The sequence below is a fragment of the Asterias amurensis genome, chromosome 11 (assembly GCF_032118995.1).
Source record: "Asterias amurensis chromosome 11, ASM3211899v1".
In the NCBI taxonomy this organism is placed as follows: Eukaryota; Metazoa; Echinodermata; class Asteroidea; order Forcipulatida; family Asteriidae; genus Asterias; species Asterias amurensis.
In genome coordinates, this window is record NC_092658.1 from 282501 (window position 1) to 296944 (window position 14444).

Below are 14444 nucleotides of genomic sequence, written 5' to 3' on the forward strand. Positions count from 1 at the left end.
TTCATGACCGATCTGCACTGTCTTTCAGACCAGGGGATATCATTACGGTAAGGTTCAAGTTCCATCATAAAGCTTGTTTCATACTTCCTGCAAATGCAAAGTGAATTTTGATGTCACATTGCCGTTTTTGCAGCATATGTTTTGCAGGATTTGTTTTGCATTTGTTTTGCACAAATTAACTGCTCTATCTATTTGTTGCGAATGTTTCGCATTTGTAAGAAGTCATACCTGCCAACCATTCTAATTTAGGTGTAATCATTACGGATCTATGAGCTGTGTTACGGATTACGAATTACTCACCCTTTATTACGTATTTCCTCAAAATCATGTACATTGTTAATTAAGTACATTTTATTATTAATGTTTTGAACAGTAAGATGTATCAATTGTTTATCCGTCTTATTTTGTTATCCGTCTTGTTTTCCAAGCAGTATATTTGTCGTTAATGTGAGCGTAAAATGCTCCGTGTGGTCTTTAATCGGAGCCGTTGTTGTTAGTTTTTCGTCTAGCGCGATGTCCATTATACATGTCTTCAATGCCATTGTACCCATTGTACCAAGAGAGGGCGCTTTACTAAAAAGCCAACACCTTGAGACAAGACTTTAGCGCACATGGTTTTCCCATACGACGTACATGTACGATGTATGGGTTGTGTGTGTGTGGACGTGTATTTTTGCGACAAGTAAAATAATGAAATAATATAACAGTCTGGCCGACAAGGACGCATCGCGCTTGTGGAATTACGCTAAGGAAAGCTACAAAATACCTTAAAAAATGAGGATGCACAACACATTGATAGTTTTAAATCAAGAACAGTATGGCAGTCTGGCCAACAAGGACGCATAGCGCTTGTGGAATTACGCTAAGGAAAGCTACAAAATACCTTAAAAAATGAGGATGCACAACACATTGTTACAATGTTAGAATTGTGGCCTATGTTTCTGTGAATGTTTTGTCTATGCTGCCATTTATTTTTGAAAGCCTTTTAACGTTTGTTGTGCTTGCCCAAAATCCAGATAACGGTTTTCCGTTTTTTTCCCCCCTGTTTTTTTTAGGGTGCACATTCAGTATGCATACTTTTTGTAAAAATCACATGATTTGCTCGATTTTGCTTGATTACTCTTTTTCATTCCTCAAGGTTGGCAGGTATGGGAAGTATGCTTTTACTCCTACCCATATTTCTGAAAGATAGTTTTAAATCAAGAAGAGCTTGTCAAGGATATAGACATTTGATATTCACTTACTGTTGTAAAGCTGAAGATCACCAGTCAGTCTAAAATGTTACTGTTTAGAATGTTGTTTTTAGTAGTTATAGTTGTGAGCATTGCCTAGGCAGGAAAGCCTTGTTCTCATTGGACTTTATCTTCCGCTGCCGCATGGAAAGTTACTGTGAAACTCTACCGTATGTTCCCCCCGGACTTCTATTCTGCAACATTTACATAGTGTTCTGTAGCGTTGTCACGGTAGCTTTACAGTGCGTAACTGTTCCAATTGACCACCAGTCAGTCTAAAATGTTACTGTTTAGAGTGTAGTTTTTAGTAATAGTTGTGAGCATTGCCTAGGCAGGAAAGCCTTGTTCTCATTGGACTTTATCTTCCGCTGCCGCGTGGAAAGTTACTGTGACTTGTGATCCCACCTGGTGATCCCACCTGGACTTCTATTCTGCGACATTTACATTGCGATTTACAGCGTGGACGTGGTACGTTTACAGTGCGTACTTGTTCCCAATGGACTTTTTATCAGCCCTGTTAAGTTATCGTGGCTGCGCATAAGTCTTCCATGACCTCTTTTCGCCTGTTAGTTTACACCACGGTCCTGGTAAGTTGACAGGAAGGCCAGTTTACCATGTTTACCCATTGAATTTAATTTTGTCCTTCTGCAGAAAAGTTGAGGTGCTTCAAACAAAAGTAGTCCAATGGGCAAACTGGCTTTAGTTCTTGAGTTTAATATATTATTTGTCTTCTATTTTAGATTCTTTAGTGGAACCATGATGGTAAATGGAAGGGATCTATTATAACCAAAGATAGGGACTTAGCTCTTGAGATAGTTTAATCTATTATTTGTCTTCTGTTTTAGATTCTTGAGCGGGACCAAGATGGTAATTGGAAGGGGTCTATAACCAAAGATAGAGAGTTATTTCTTGAGATATAATAATCTATAATTTGTCTTCTGTTTAAGATTCTTGAGCGGAACCAAGATGGTAATTGGAAGGGATCTATAACCAAAGATAGAGAGTTATTTCTTGAGATAGTTTAATCTAATATTTGTCTTCTGTTTTAGATTCTTGAGCGGAACCAAGATGGTTATTGGAAGGGATCTATAACCAAAGATAGAGAGTTATTTCTTGAGATAGTTTAATCTAATATTTGTCTTCTGTTTTAGATTCTTGAGCGGAACCAAGATGGTTATTGGAAGGAATCTTTAACCAAAGATAGAGAGTTATTTCTTGAGATTGTTTAATCTAATATTTGTCTTCTGTTTTAGATTCTTGAGCGTAACCAAGATGGTAATGGGAAGGGATCTATAACCAAAGATAGAGAGTTATTTCTTGAGATATAATAATCTAATATTTGTCTTCTGTTTTAGATTCTTGAGCGGAACCAAGATGGTTATTGGAAGGGATCTATAACCAAAGATAGAGAGTTAATTTTGAGATAGTTTAATCTAATATTTGTCTTCTGTTTTAGATTCTTGAGCGGAACCAAGATGGTTATTGGAAGGGATCTATAACCAAAGATAGAGAGTTAGTTCTTGCGATAGTTTAATCTATTATTTGTCTTCTGTTTTAGATTCTTGAGCGTAACCAAGATGGTAATGGGAAGGGATCTATAACCAAAGATAGAGAGTTAATTTTGAGATTGTTTAATCTAATATTTGTTATCTGTTTTAGATTCTTGAGCGGAACCAAGATGGTTATTGGAAGGGATCTATAACCAAAGATAGAGAGTTAATTTTGAGATAGTTTAATCTATTATTTGTCTTCTGTTTTAGATTCTTGAGCGTAACCAAGATGGTAATGGGAAGGGATCTATAACCAAAGATAGAGAGTTAATTTTGAGATAGTTTAATCTAATATTTGTCTTCTGTTTTAGATTCTTGAGCGGAACCAAGATGGTTATTGGAAGGGATCTATAACCAAAGATAGAGAGTTAATTTTGAGATAGTTTAATCTAATATTTGTCTTCTGTTTTAGATTCTTGAGCGTAACCAAGATGGTAATGGGAAGGGATCTATAACCGAAGATAGAGAGTTATTTCTTGAGATATAATAATCTAATATTTGTCTTCTGTTTTAGATTCTTGAGCGGAACCAAGATGGTTATTGGAAGGGATCTATAACCAAAGATAGAGAGTTAATTTTGAGATAGTTTAATCTGATATTTGTCTTCTGTTTTAGATTCTTGAGCGGAACCAAGATGGTTATTGGAAGGGATCTATAACCAAAGATAGAGAGTTAGTTCTTGAGATAGTTTAATCTATTATTTGTCTTCTGTTTTAGATTCTTGAGCGTAACCAAGATGGTAATGGGAAGGGATCTATAACCAAAGATAGAGAGTTAATTTTGAGATAGTTTAATCTAATATTTGTTATCTGTTTTAGATTCTTGAGCGGAACCAAGATGGTTATTGGAAGGAATCTATAACCAAAGATAGAGAGTTATTTCTTGAGATAGTTTAATCTATTATTTGTCTTCTGTTTTAGATTCTTGAGCGTAACCAAGATGGTAATGGGAAGGGATCTATAACCAAAGATAGAGAGTTAATTTTGAGATTGTTTAATCTAATATTTGTTATCTGTTTTAGATTCTTGAGCGGAACCAAGATGGTTATTGGAAGGGATCTATAACCAAAGATAGAGAGTTAATTTTGAGATAGTTTAATCTATTATTTGTCTTCTGTTTTAGATTCTTGAGCGTAACCAAGATGGTAATGGGAAGGGATCTATAACCAAAGATAGAGAGTTAATTTTGAGATTGTTTAATCTAATATTTGTTATCTGTTTTAGATTCTTGAGCGGAACCAAGATGGTTATTGGAAGGGATCTATAACCAAAGATAGAGAGTTAATTTTGAGATAGTTTAATCTAATATTTGTTATCTGTTTTAGATTCTTGAGCGGAACCAAGATGGTAATTGGAAGGGATCTATAACTAAAGCCAGCATTGAGTGCATCGGATTCTTCCCATCTTCATATGTTGAGCTTCTAACAAGACCAGTCTCCACAAGTAAGTCAAACAATTTATTTCTTCAATTCATATTGATTAAAGGTCAATTATTTTCAGATGAAGGGGGAGCAGTTTAGATCCACAGGAGCAAGCGGCTAGAACTTCTGGAAAGAATAAGGTTTTTTCTAGGGGGTTAGGGTTAGTGTTAGGGTTAGTGTGTTCCTGTTTGGAAGGTTGTTGAGGTCATGGTAAAGTAAAAATCTTGTTAGTGTTTTTGGTTCTTGTTAAAAGTTCATCTTTCTCATACATGTCTACAACTACCACATTGTATGTTAAAGCTTGCTAGGAGTACCCAAACCCTTGTACAGTATGTTGGCTTCCATTCATAAAGTAGAAACTTTTTCGATAACAGTAAATTTAATCTTTCATAGTTTAAGTGAATTTAACATCTTCAATCAAAGAATTGCTGTGTAGAAAATGCTGATAAATTAAGATTGAAGCTTCACATAAACGTAACAGCGCCATCCTGTGGTCATGGACAAGTTTCATCTCCGTTATTTAGTTCTGTAAAACTCTGAACAGCCCCCTCTTGTGGTTGTATCTGTCCAGTATGTCCTGGAGGCTTGTGTTAATATCTATATTGGGTGAGTGTATAAAGTATCATTGCAGTGCCAGACAGTCTTCTGTCTCAGCCTATTCATTGATTTTATAGAGAGTTCTTCCACATCGCTGCTCATCCATCATTCGCTTCATTAAACATCAATATTAATTCTTGTATTGCAAAGACTAGGAGTGTAGGGTCGCGTTCCTTTTCACTGTTGATACTGACGTTACTGACGATGCTACAAGTTATAAATATTCCAGTCAGGTCACAAAGAGTGTAGTCGGTCGTCATCTGGTAAATTCTTCTCATTCTTTGGAGTGATCTGGAAGAGGAGATATATCCGATAGCAACTCTCGGCCGGCAAACTTAGCTGGGGAGTCATGAATGCTGGTTGTCATATCTTGGATGTTGAAGTCTCAGTTGGTGTTGGGCTAACTGTATTGTATTACAGCTTGGATTTTTAAGCTTGTGGTGGGTTATTACTGAAGCAACGTGCTCAAAATGCCTGGAACTTGCAAGCAAAAACACTGGCAGTGGGGTAGGTACAAATACATTATCTTTGAAGTTTAGGTTGTCTAGCTCAATAGTTAGAATTGCCTATTGAGAATACGTTTGGAATCTTAATTTAGTTACTTCATAATACTGAGTGAATTTGTGGTTTTTAACTCAATCCTGAGGCAACTTTAAACTGGTTACAGGTTAATGGTCAAGGTTTATTATTTCATTTAGACTCAAATTCATTTTTAGGGATACATCTTTATTTGCAAAACACTTGCAAAGGAAGATGCCCACTCCACTAAAAAAGAATTTGTAAAAGAACAAATAAACTTAAAAGTCTATTTGTTCTTTTACTGTTGTGCCCTCTCTACTCCAAAGCAACCTGATCATCCCTTAAATTTAAGTTACAAATGAAGGGAAAAACTTGTATTCCATAAATTGCTTTAAAAAATGAGTGATAACATGCAGAGTAAGGTTTGTGTTTTCTGTTGTGAGTGTGTGTCACAGTATCAAGGGGGAAGTCAAGTCATTAGGTACCATGACAATGCAAGACCTCAGACATGACTTAGTCTGGAGGTGTTTATTTATAAAACCTTAGCAGAGAGTCTGTGGTTTTATTGTTCCTATTTTAGGTTTTTGTATGAGTAGCCTTTCTTAGGCAGCTGTAACCGGAAGTCGAGACATTAGACATCAGTCACTGATATGAATAATAGTTTAAAAGGCTCCGTTTTATTTGGTAAATTGTCTGGAAATGCTTTTCTTCATTACTTTTGCAATTGTGTAGGACTGAAGTACAATTAAAGTTAAAACACAAAACAAGCACATACACTCACAAAACCAGTAGAAATAAAATAGTATGCACAGATGCAAAGAAATTCAAGTTGTAAAGTGGGAATCTATTTTCTCATTTTGAGTTGTTGCATTGCATGTTACTACTTTGTGTTTCCAATATTAAACACCAAGCATTTGTGTTTAACTCTTTGTAGAGTGCCAAAAGTGATAAAATGTGAGCAATATTGTTTGGTTCTGTTTAATGGAGGTAAACCACACAATCACTCTTTAATAAATGGGTTTTACAGAGGGACCCAAACTAACCGCAGTTTCAACCAAACAGGAAGTATAAATCTACACGGTTGAGTGTGCCACTGTGTCCATGTAGCGTTTAGAGAGAGTCTTTAAAGTGAAAGTGACATTGTTAGTTCACCCAGGAAATCTTCTATTATGACACGGTTTTACAAAATCAAGTCATTCCCTATAGCTATATGTGAATATGTGTTAATCCAAGGTGTTATAAAAGGCTGATCTCTTTCAATCCACAAAAGGTTTCAAAAAATTACTTCAACAACAATGTTTTCAAAATCCAAATAATTTCTGACTTTTAGCATTCCCCTTGTTTGAGTAAAAACTGTTAATTTAAACATTTCATCATAAAGGAGAGTTTTGTACTCGTTTCATCATCAAGGAGAGTTTTGTACTCGTTTCATCATCAAGGAGAGTTTTGTACTCGTTTCATCATCAAGGAGAGTTTTGTACTCGTTTCATCATCAAGGAGAGTTTTGTACTCGTTTATATCATCAAGGAGAGTTTTGTACTCGTTTCATCATCAAGGAGAGTTTTGTACTCGTTTCATCGTCAAGGAGAGTTTTGTACTCGTTTCATCATCAAGGAGAGTTTTGTACTCGTTTCATCATCAAGGAGAGTTTTGTACTCGTTTCATCATCAAGGAGAGTTTTGTACTCGTTTCATCATCAAGGAGAGTTTTGTACTCGTTTATATCATCAAGGAGAGTTTTGTACTCGTTTCATCATCAAGGAGAGTTTTGTACTCGTTTCATCATCAAGGGGAGTTTTGTACTCGTTTCATCATCAAGGAGAGTTTTGTACTCGTTTATATCATTATCTGAACAGTCCTTTTAATCCAACAAATAAATTGCATTAAAAAAAGGATTAAACTTTTGACCTTCAATTTAACTTTCCTTCAGTTTGATTTAAATGAAGCTCCCGTAACTTCATAAAGTATTGAAGTTGTTAAATCAGGCAAGCTTGAAATTGACCATTGAAAGGTCAACATGTCAAAATTCCTGGTTTGCTAAAAAGCAATTTCAGATGCGAAATACAGCCAGAGGAAAATGGAGTGTGTAAACTCAATTTGCTCTAAAGAAACCGTGGTGGACCATATACTTGCCCTATCACTGCTGTACATGCACCACTCTAATCAGTAATATATCACGTTAGGCAGTTTAACACTTGAATTGGTGCAATCCAAATTACCCGGCTAGACTTCACTGCAATGGACATGTAGTAGGCCTGTTATTGCTTCTAAAGAAATCACTGGTAGGTTAGTCTTGTTCTGAATTGAGTAATTATTTGTTTATTTCCATCATTTATTTCTTATCTTAGTTTGTTTGTAAAATATTTCCAGAATTAGGAGCCATTTGAAAACAACAAAAAGTGACCGATTATTTAAATGGCGCATTGAAAGAGGCAATACATACTCAATCTGGTTGGAAAGGTTCTTTTTATTAAATTACATTTGTTGATCAACACTTTTATAGGTTTCTATTTCTTGAAATATACAACATTTTTACATTTTATACTCTGAGAATGGGAAATGACACTTAAAGTCACCTGGAAGTGGTATTTTTTCAAAATAAAGCTTTTGTCACTAGTATATGTGTTTTGATGAGTGGAATGTGAATAAACAGTTAACTAAGGTTTTTAAAAATCAGTTCTTATGTTATTTACAAATTGAAGAGTAGACCCCGACCCGAGAGGGCGCTGTTTGTGACGTCATTTGAGGCAGACTTTGCCTGTAATGCGTAGAGTAAACACAATTGCAAAGTACATGTACGGACCAAGTCGTGAGTTTGTACGTTTTTTTTTTTTTTTTTTAACATATAAATCGTGACAAACAATTACTAAAAAAATTGTTTTATTGTTCGTATGCATATATTCTTATGTTTGAAAGAAAAAAAATTATATTTCCAGGTGACTTTAAATGTTTATTCTCATACAGCCTAGCCAGTCTATCAGATTCCTATGGGACCATCCCTCAAACCTTGTATTTACAACAACACAAACTATAATCATTGATAATTAAGTAAAGCTTAATAATTATGTTGTACATGTAGGTAAAGAGGGAACTAAATCAATAATTTAGAAATCAATATGTAATCCTTGAGATTGTACCCAGGCAAATGTTCCTGATGTCATTTGTCTGTTCCTAAAATGGCTCTTTGCTGACAGTAATGACCAACATGACCAAGAAGCAGACATACTCTAGTCTGGACTACAGTAACCTAACTGCAATCCAATACCTCAGGGTGTATGGCTCTCTGCTTGCTGTAATGCATCTTAAATTGCATGCATTCTATTTATCCAACATCTCTGACATCCAATCAATTATTTTGTCAGGAGAAAACTCTGCAGCCCAAAAAACCACCAAAGGATAGAAAATGTTCTTTGTCATATTTATTATATTTGGTGAAAACTTGTTGAGTTTATGGTAACACTGGGTATAATAAAAATCTTCTTAAATTTTGTTAAGCTGAAGTTATCTCAATTTAGAATGATGCCCCTAAATATTTTAAAGATTTCAGAAATTGTTCAGACTTCCAGTGAAATGTATACATCGTACAGAAATCACCCAAAATAGTATCTCAAACATGGAGTGAATTAACAAGAAATAAATAAGCCAGAAAGATTTTAACTCAGTCATTTTTACAATAAAATAAATATAAACAAGTTTCCAAAATGAAATTTGTTGGAGAAAAAAGTGCCAAGTTGTACATCACGTGACATTTTAGAATATTTGTCTGCTTGTGAAAAGTCAAATTTTACTGGGAAACTCTGACAAACAGACCGAGTGGGAGGACGGGTTCTACAGTAGCATGTTTGGATGACATTACTGTAGCTCAGAATGAGCAACAGTCCAAACTCACTTCACTTAAACTGTCAGTTTGATTAAGAAGTAACAAGACAAGCTTAAGATGTTGATCTGAACTATCCTTCTTGGTTATATAGAGCTCATCTTAAAGTCTCTTGAGTCTGATGGAGGCAAGAGGGTACAATTAGGAGGATGGGGAGGACAGCCTGAGATAATAAGCTTCACTCAATCTCTTCTCTACTTTCTAATAATAGACATGTCTGGTTGATGTCAGTGAAGAGCTGCAACTTTTGTTTGTTTGAAGAGAACCCAAGTAGTTAATGTTATTAGGATTTATCGAACTGACCAATCAAATGTTCATTGTTTTACAATGTTTAATTTGAACTCATTTAAGAGTAAAAACAAAGCAAGATGTACAAGTAAAACAGGTACACTTATTGTGTTGTTTATCATTCAAACTAAATCTTTAAAACAAGATGAATGTTTTTACTACATGATGAAGTCTTCTCATGTCATGATCCTAGCATTGAGATGCAGTTGGAACTGAACAAGTTCATTTCTGTTCTAGGTGTCAACTGTTTAGACTAACGCTGTCACTGTAAGGCATGACATCCAATGTCTGAATTTGAGATGAGGTCTGTCTGACCCCAGTTTGACCTTTGGTCGTGGGAAACCATTGATCTCTTTAAGGAGTGTACTTTTTTCTATCAAAGTTGAACCATAAGCTAACCCTTTAGTGGGGATGTGTATATTAGGTTTATGTTGTGTTGAAAGTGAATTAGCAGACTTGTTTCTAGTTAACCTTTTGCAGGTTGGGACAAATTGGTTGAATGTCTAGGAGAATGTTGGATCCTCAGATGTCAAATTTAGAGAGAGATTCTGTCAAACTTTGATGGAGTGAAACTCAACTAGGATTGAATTGTATTAATTTGTTTCTTCTCAAGTTATGAAATGGATTGACGACGATACAAGTTTATAACTGATTAGGTTATTCTCTACTCAAGTTATGAAATGGATTGACGACGATACAAGTTTATAACTGATTAGGTTATTCTCTACTCAAGTTATGAAATGGATTGATGACGATACAAGTTTATAACTGATTAGGTTATTCTCTACTCAAGTTATGAAATGGATTGACGACGATACAAGTTTATAACTGATTAGGTTATTCTCTACTCAAGTTATGAAATGGATTGATGACGATACAAGTTTATAACTGATTAGGTTATTCTCTACTCAAGTTATGAAATGGATTGATGACGATACAAGTTTATAACTGATTAGGTTATTCTCTACTCAAGTTATGAAATGGATTGATGACGATACAAGTTTATAACTGATTAGGTTATTCTCTACTCAAGTTATGAAATGGATTGACGACGATACAAGTTTATAACTGATTAGGTTATTCTCTACTCAAGTTATGAAATGGATTGATGACGATACAAGTTTATAACTGATTAGGTTATTCTCTACTCAAGTTATGAAATGGATTGACGACGATACAAGTTTATAACTGATTAGGTTATTCTCTACTCAAGTTATGAAATGGATTGATGACGATACAAGTTTATAACTGATTAGGTTATTCTCTACTCAAGTTATGAAATGGATTGACGACGATACAAGTTTATAACTGATTAGGTTATTCTCTACTCAAGTTATGAAATGGATTGATGACGATACAAGTTTATAACTGATTAGGTTATTCTCTACTCAAGTTATGAAATGGATTGATGACGATACAAGTTTATAACTGATTAGGTTATTCTCTACTCAAGTTATGAAATGGATTGACGACGATACAAGTTTATAACTGATTAGGTTATTCTCTACTCAAGTTATGAAATGGATTGATGACGATACAAGTTTATAACTGATTAGGTTATTCTTCTGGAACTGATGTTTTGTAAGCTTGATCCTGGTTCCAATCATTCCAAGATATATTTCCTTCTCTTACATGTAATTGCTAATTAGACTGGATATGACTGAAGGTAATGACTGAAGGTAATGTTCAAAAGGAAAACAAAATCAGTGGTAAATCATGTCTTTCATGATTATGTTATGATGACAAAAGGAAATATATTGAAAACAGTGAATTTAAGTTGACATGGAAGAATACCAAACTGAATTAATCATTATTGTTTTGTAGGATGTACATGTAGGTCAGAACGTGTCATGTAGCTATTTAGGGGAGCGGTCTGACTTGCAGTAGAATATTTAACCCGTTTCCCCTTCTCCAACTTCTCTGCTTGTCCGCACTTTACGTTGCTCTTTGCTGTTTTTATAATTATTTTAAAGCTTGCAGTCTAGTCTACTGTGTTATGTTCATTGTTAATTTTAATTTGGTCACTATGGTTTCAGAAAAACAAAAATCATGATAGTCTTGTTTCAAGAAATAAAATGTATATGAATTGAGTTGATGGTTTCGCATTGCCTGGAATGTCTGTTCAACCATGGTTCAACCAGTCACCAGAACCTCCATGATGTGGACCTCATTGAGATTTCATCAGTACTAAATATAACAACCAGAGTTTGTGATACCAAACCTGTCTGTAGGAATAGAAGTCACTAACAGTTGTATTGACATGTTAAATCTAGTGTGTTTGATAGGAGGCCATTGTAAAATAGAAATCTGGCACAAAAGAAATTAAAAAACACCATATATTTTTTGTTGGTCAGCAGTAGCTTTACTATGTTGACCTGTACTAGACATTGCACATTGCAAAGGTTCTATGGTTCTACTATGGTTCCATAACCTACACTAGAGTCAAGGACAGGTTGTAGTGATTTATTATTCACAGTTTTGAAGTGTCTATTGTAATTGAATAATATTATATTTTCTTTTCTCTCTTCTCTATTCTGGAAGGACCTTGGTGTTATGACCACTTTAAAAACTGTATGATTACTAAAGCATATTGGATGATACGTTATGACACGTTGGCCTACGTGTATGTCAGGATATGATTAGAATCGATACTGAGCATGTAGTTGGTGCAACAAGTTTGGCAAGTCCTATTGCCTAAAAGTATGATTGGACTGATAATGACGTCGGCTAGGTGTGGTTGACTTTTGTATAATTTTCAATTATTTAAAATCTACACATTTGCTGGTACTCTTGATGTTCATTTAGATTGTCTCTATAAACATTCTGATTGAATGGAAGTCATAAACACTCTTGACATTGAATGGAAGTTTTTGATTAATTGAAAATGGCCTTGACCTTCCATGGATGAATGAAATTAAAATCCAGACTGACTAATTGATGAAAAAAAGAGAGCAGCGTATCCAATTTGTAATACCAAGCCTTCATCTGTTGATGATTAAGTACAACCCTAGACAGACTGGAGTTAAAAACAATTGAAGGTGGGCAGTAAAGGAAGAATCCTAATTGATCCCAACCTCCAGCCTATAATAGCACACACACACATCAACCATTATAGTTGCATAATGTGTTGTGCCTCAGTCTCTATGGGATTATCATGTTCTCTGTACTCTGAAGGAAGAGTACATTAGCACATGATGTACATGTACATGTACATCTCATTACAGCATCTGTGTTTCAATTCATACTTGGATACATCTTGCATATTTGAAACTCATTTCACAAGTTATTTAAATAACCTGGTCTTGATTGGGAATGAGCTGTGGAAGGAAAACCAAGGAAGAGACTGACAATCCATCTATATATTTAGGCTGTGATCTATGGTTAGACTGAAAACCCATCTACAATGTTAGGCAATGATCTGTGGTGAGATTCGAACCAGGGTACCATAAAACTAAAAGGAACGAAGAAGAGACCAATGCAGGCACAGGCGGCTTGTACAGAAATGCTCATCTAAGCAGTTGCAAGTTTGTTGAAGAAAAGCCAGCCGACAAAAGTTACATTTTCCAATGCTTTCCAAGTTATCATAGAATCTACACTGACAAAACAAAACCATATTTATCAATTTCTTGTTGCCATTTTCTTTAATACTCTGAAATAAAAAGTATGTAATATTAGCCACGTCTAGCGGTATATGGTGATGATTATACAAAAATGATTGGCTTCTAGAGGATTTAACAATCATAATCCTGATCAGAAATCAACTGTCATGTCTCTCATCGTATCTTTAGACTCTTATAAACTTTGTATGTATTTTTTAAATAAGTTGACGACGCCTTTAATTAAAGCGATGCACTTTCAGAGACCAGGTGTCAGGCTGAATACAACGGGTTGTGAATCACATAAGAACACTTATCATTGACTGTTAAATATGATCACATTATGCATAACACCAGTAGCTAGTAATACTAGTGCTGTGGTGTTAATTTCATACTTTTTAAATGTCTGTTGTGATGGAAATAATTGTCATGAGTTGAGTGAAAATGGTTTTGTTTAACCCAAGAGTGTCTGTAGGTCTCCCAAGGTGTAATCTAAGATGCTTCCTTTTAGTGTTGACCATGAAGGTATGGAGCGCCAATGGGAAAAGATCCAATCAAATTGGCTGGATAATGAGAAGGTTGTGTTATGCTTACAATTATAGAATCAAACATCAACTGAAATTCATGAAAGTGCCGTTTGGGACAAAGCGGTTTTATGAGACCCCTTAATTTGAGTCTTTGTTTGAGTCAGGTATGTATTGTTTGGAATACAGATCTTATGTAGTTAAGTATATATAACTTAAAAATGTATAACATTAATTCAGATCGTTGACAGCTTTTTATGAGAAGTCCATTAATTTAATAATGACAGTTTTTACCAATAATGTCACTTTGTTCTCTTTGTTAGCAACGTGAATAGATTTGATAAAGATTTGATCAGACTATAAAGATGATTTGGGCAGCTGTTTTTACCAGAACATAACCGTCATAGCAACGTAGACTACTATTCACTTCTAGTTTCACTGCACTTGGGAATGTAACCATCATAGCAATGTAGACTCCTATTCACTTCTAGTTTCACTGCACTTGGGAATGCAACCATCATAGCAACGTAGACTCCTATTCACTTCTAGTTTCACTGCACTTGGGAATGTAACCATCATAGCAATGTAGACTCCTATTCACTTCTAGTTTCACTGCACTTGGGAATGTAACCATCATAGCAACGTAGACTCCTATTCACTTCTAGTTTCACTGCACTTAGGAATGTAACCATCATAGCAACGTAGACTCCTATTCACTTCTAGTTTCACTGCACTTGGGAATGTAACCATCATAGCAACGTAGACTCCTATTCACTTCTAGTTTCACTGCACTTGGGAATGTAACCATCATAGCAACGTAGACTCCTATTCACTTCTAGTTT

The 14444-nt window shown here is 35.0% G+C and overlaps 1 protein-coding gene across 4 annotated transcripts in view; it reads left to right on the plus strand.

Annotated features, from left to right (window-relative positions):
- LOC139943717 (uncharacterized) overlaps positions 1–14444 on the plus strand; it is a 129490-nt gene that overhangs the window by 59594 nt on the left and 55452 nt on the right. For 3 of the 4 annotated variants that reach the window (XM_071940464.1, XM_071940465.1, XM_071940466.1), the window contains exons 8-9: positions 1–47; positions 4107–4224. The exon at positions 1–47 is cut by the window's left edge and continues 48 nt beyond it. In XM_071940464.1, the coding sequence (XP_071796565.1) occupies positions 1–47; positions 4107–4224 (165 nt within the window). Of the gene's footprint in view, positions 48–4106; positions 4225–4927; positions 5307–14444 lie in introns of those variants that run through there. The other variant, XM_071940467.1, reaches the window with a different exon arrangement.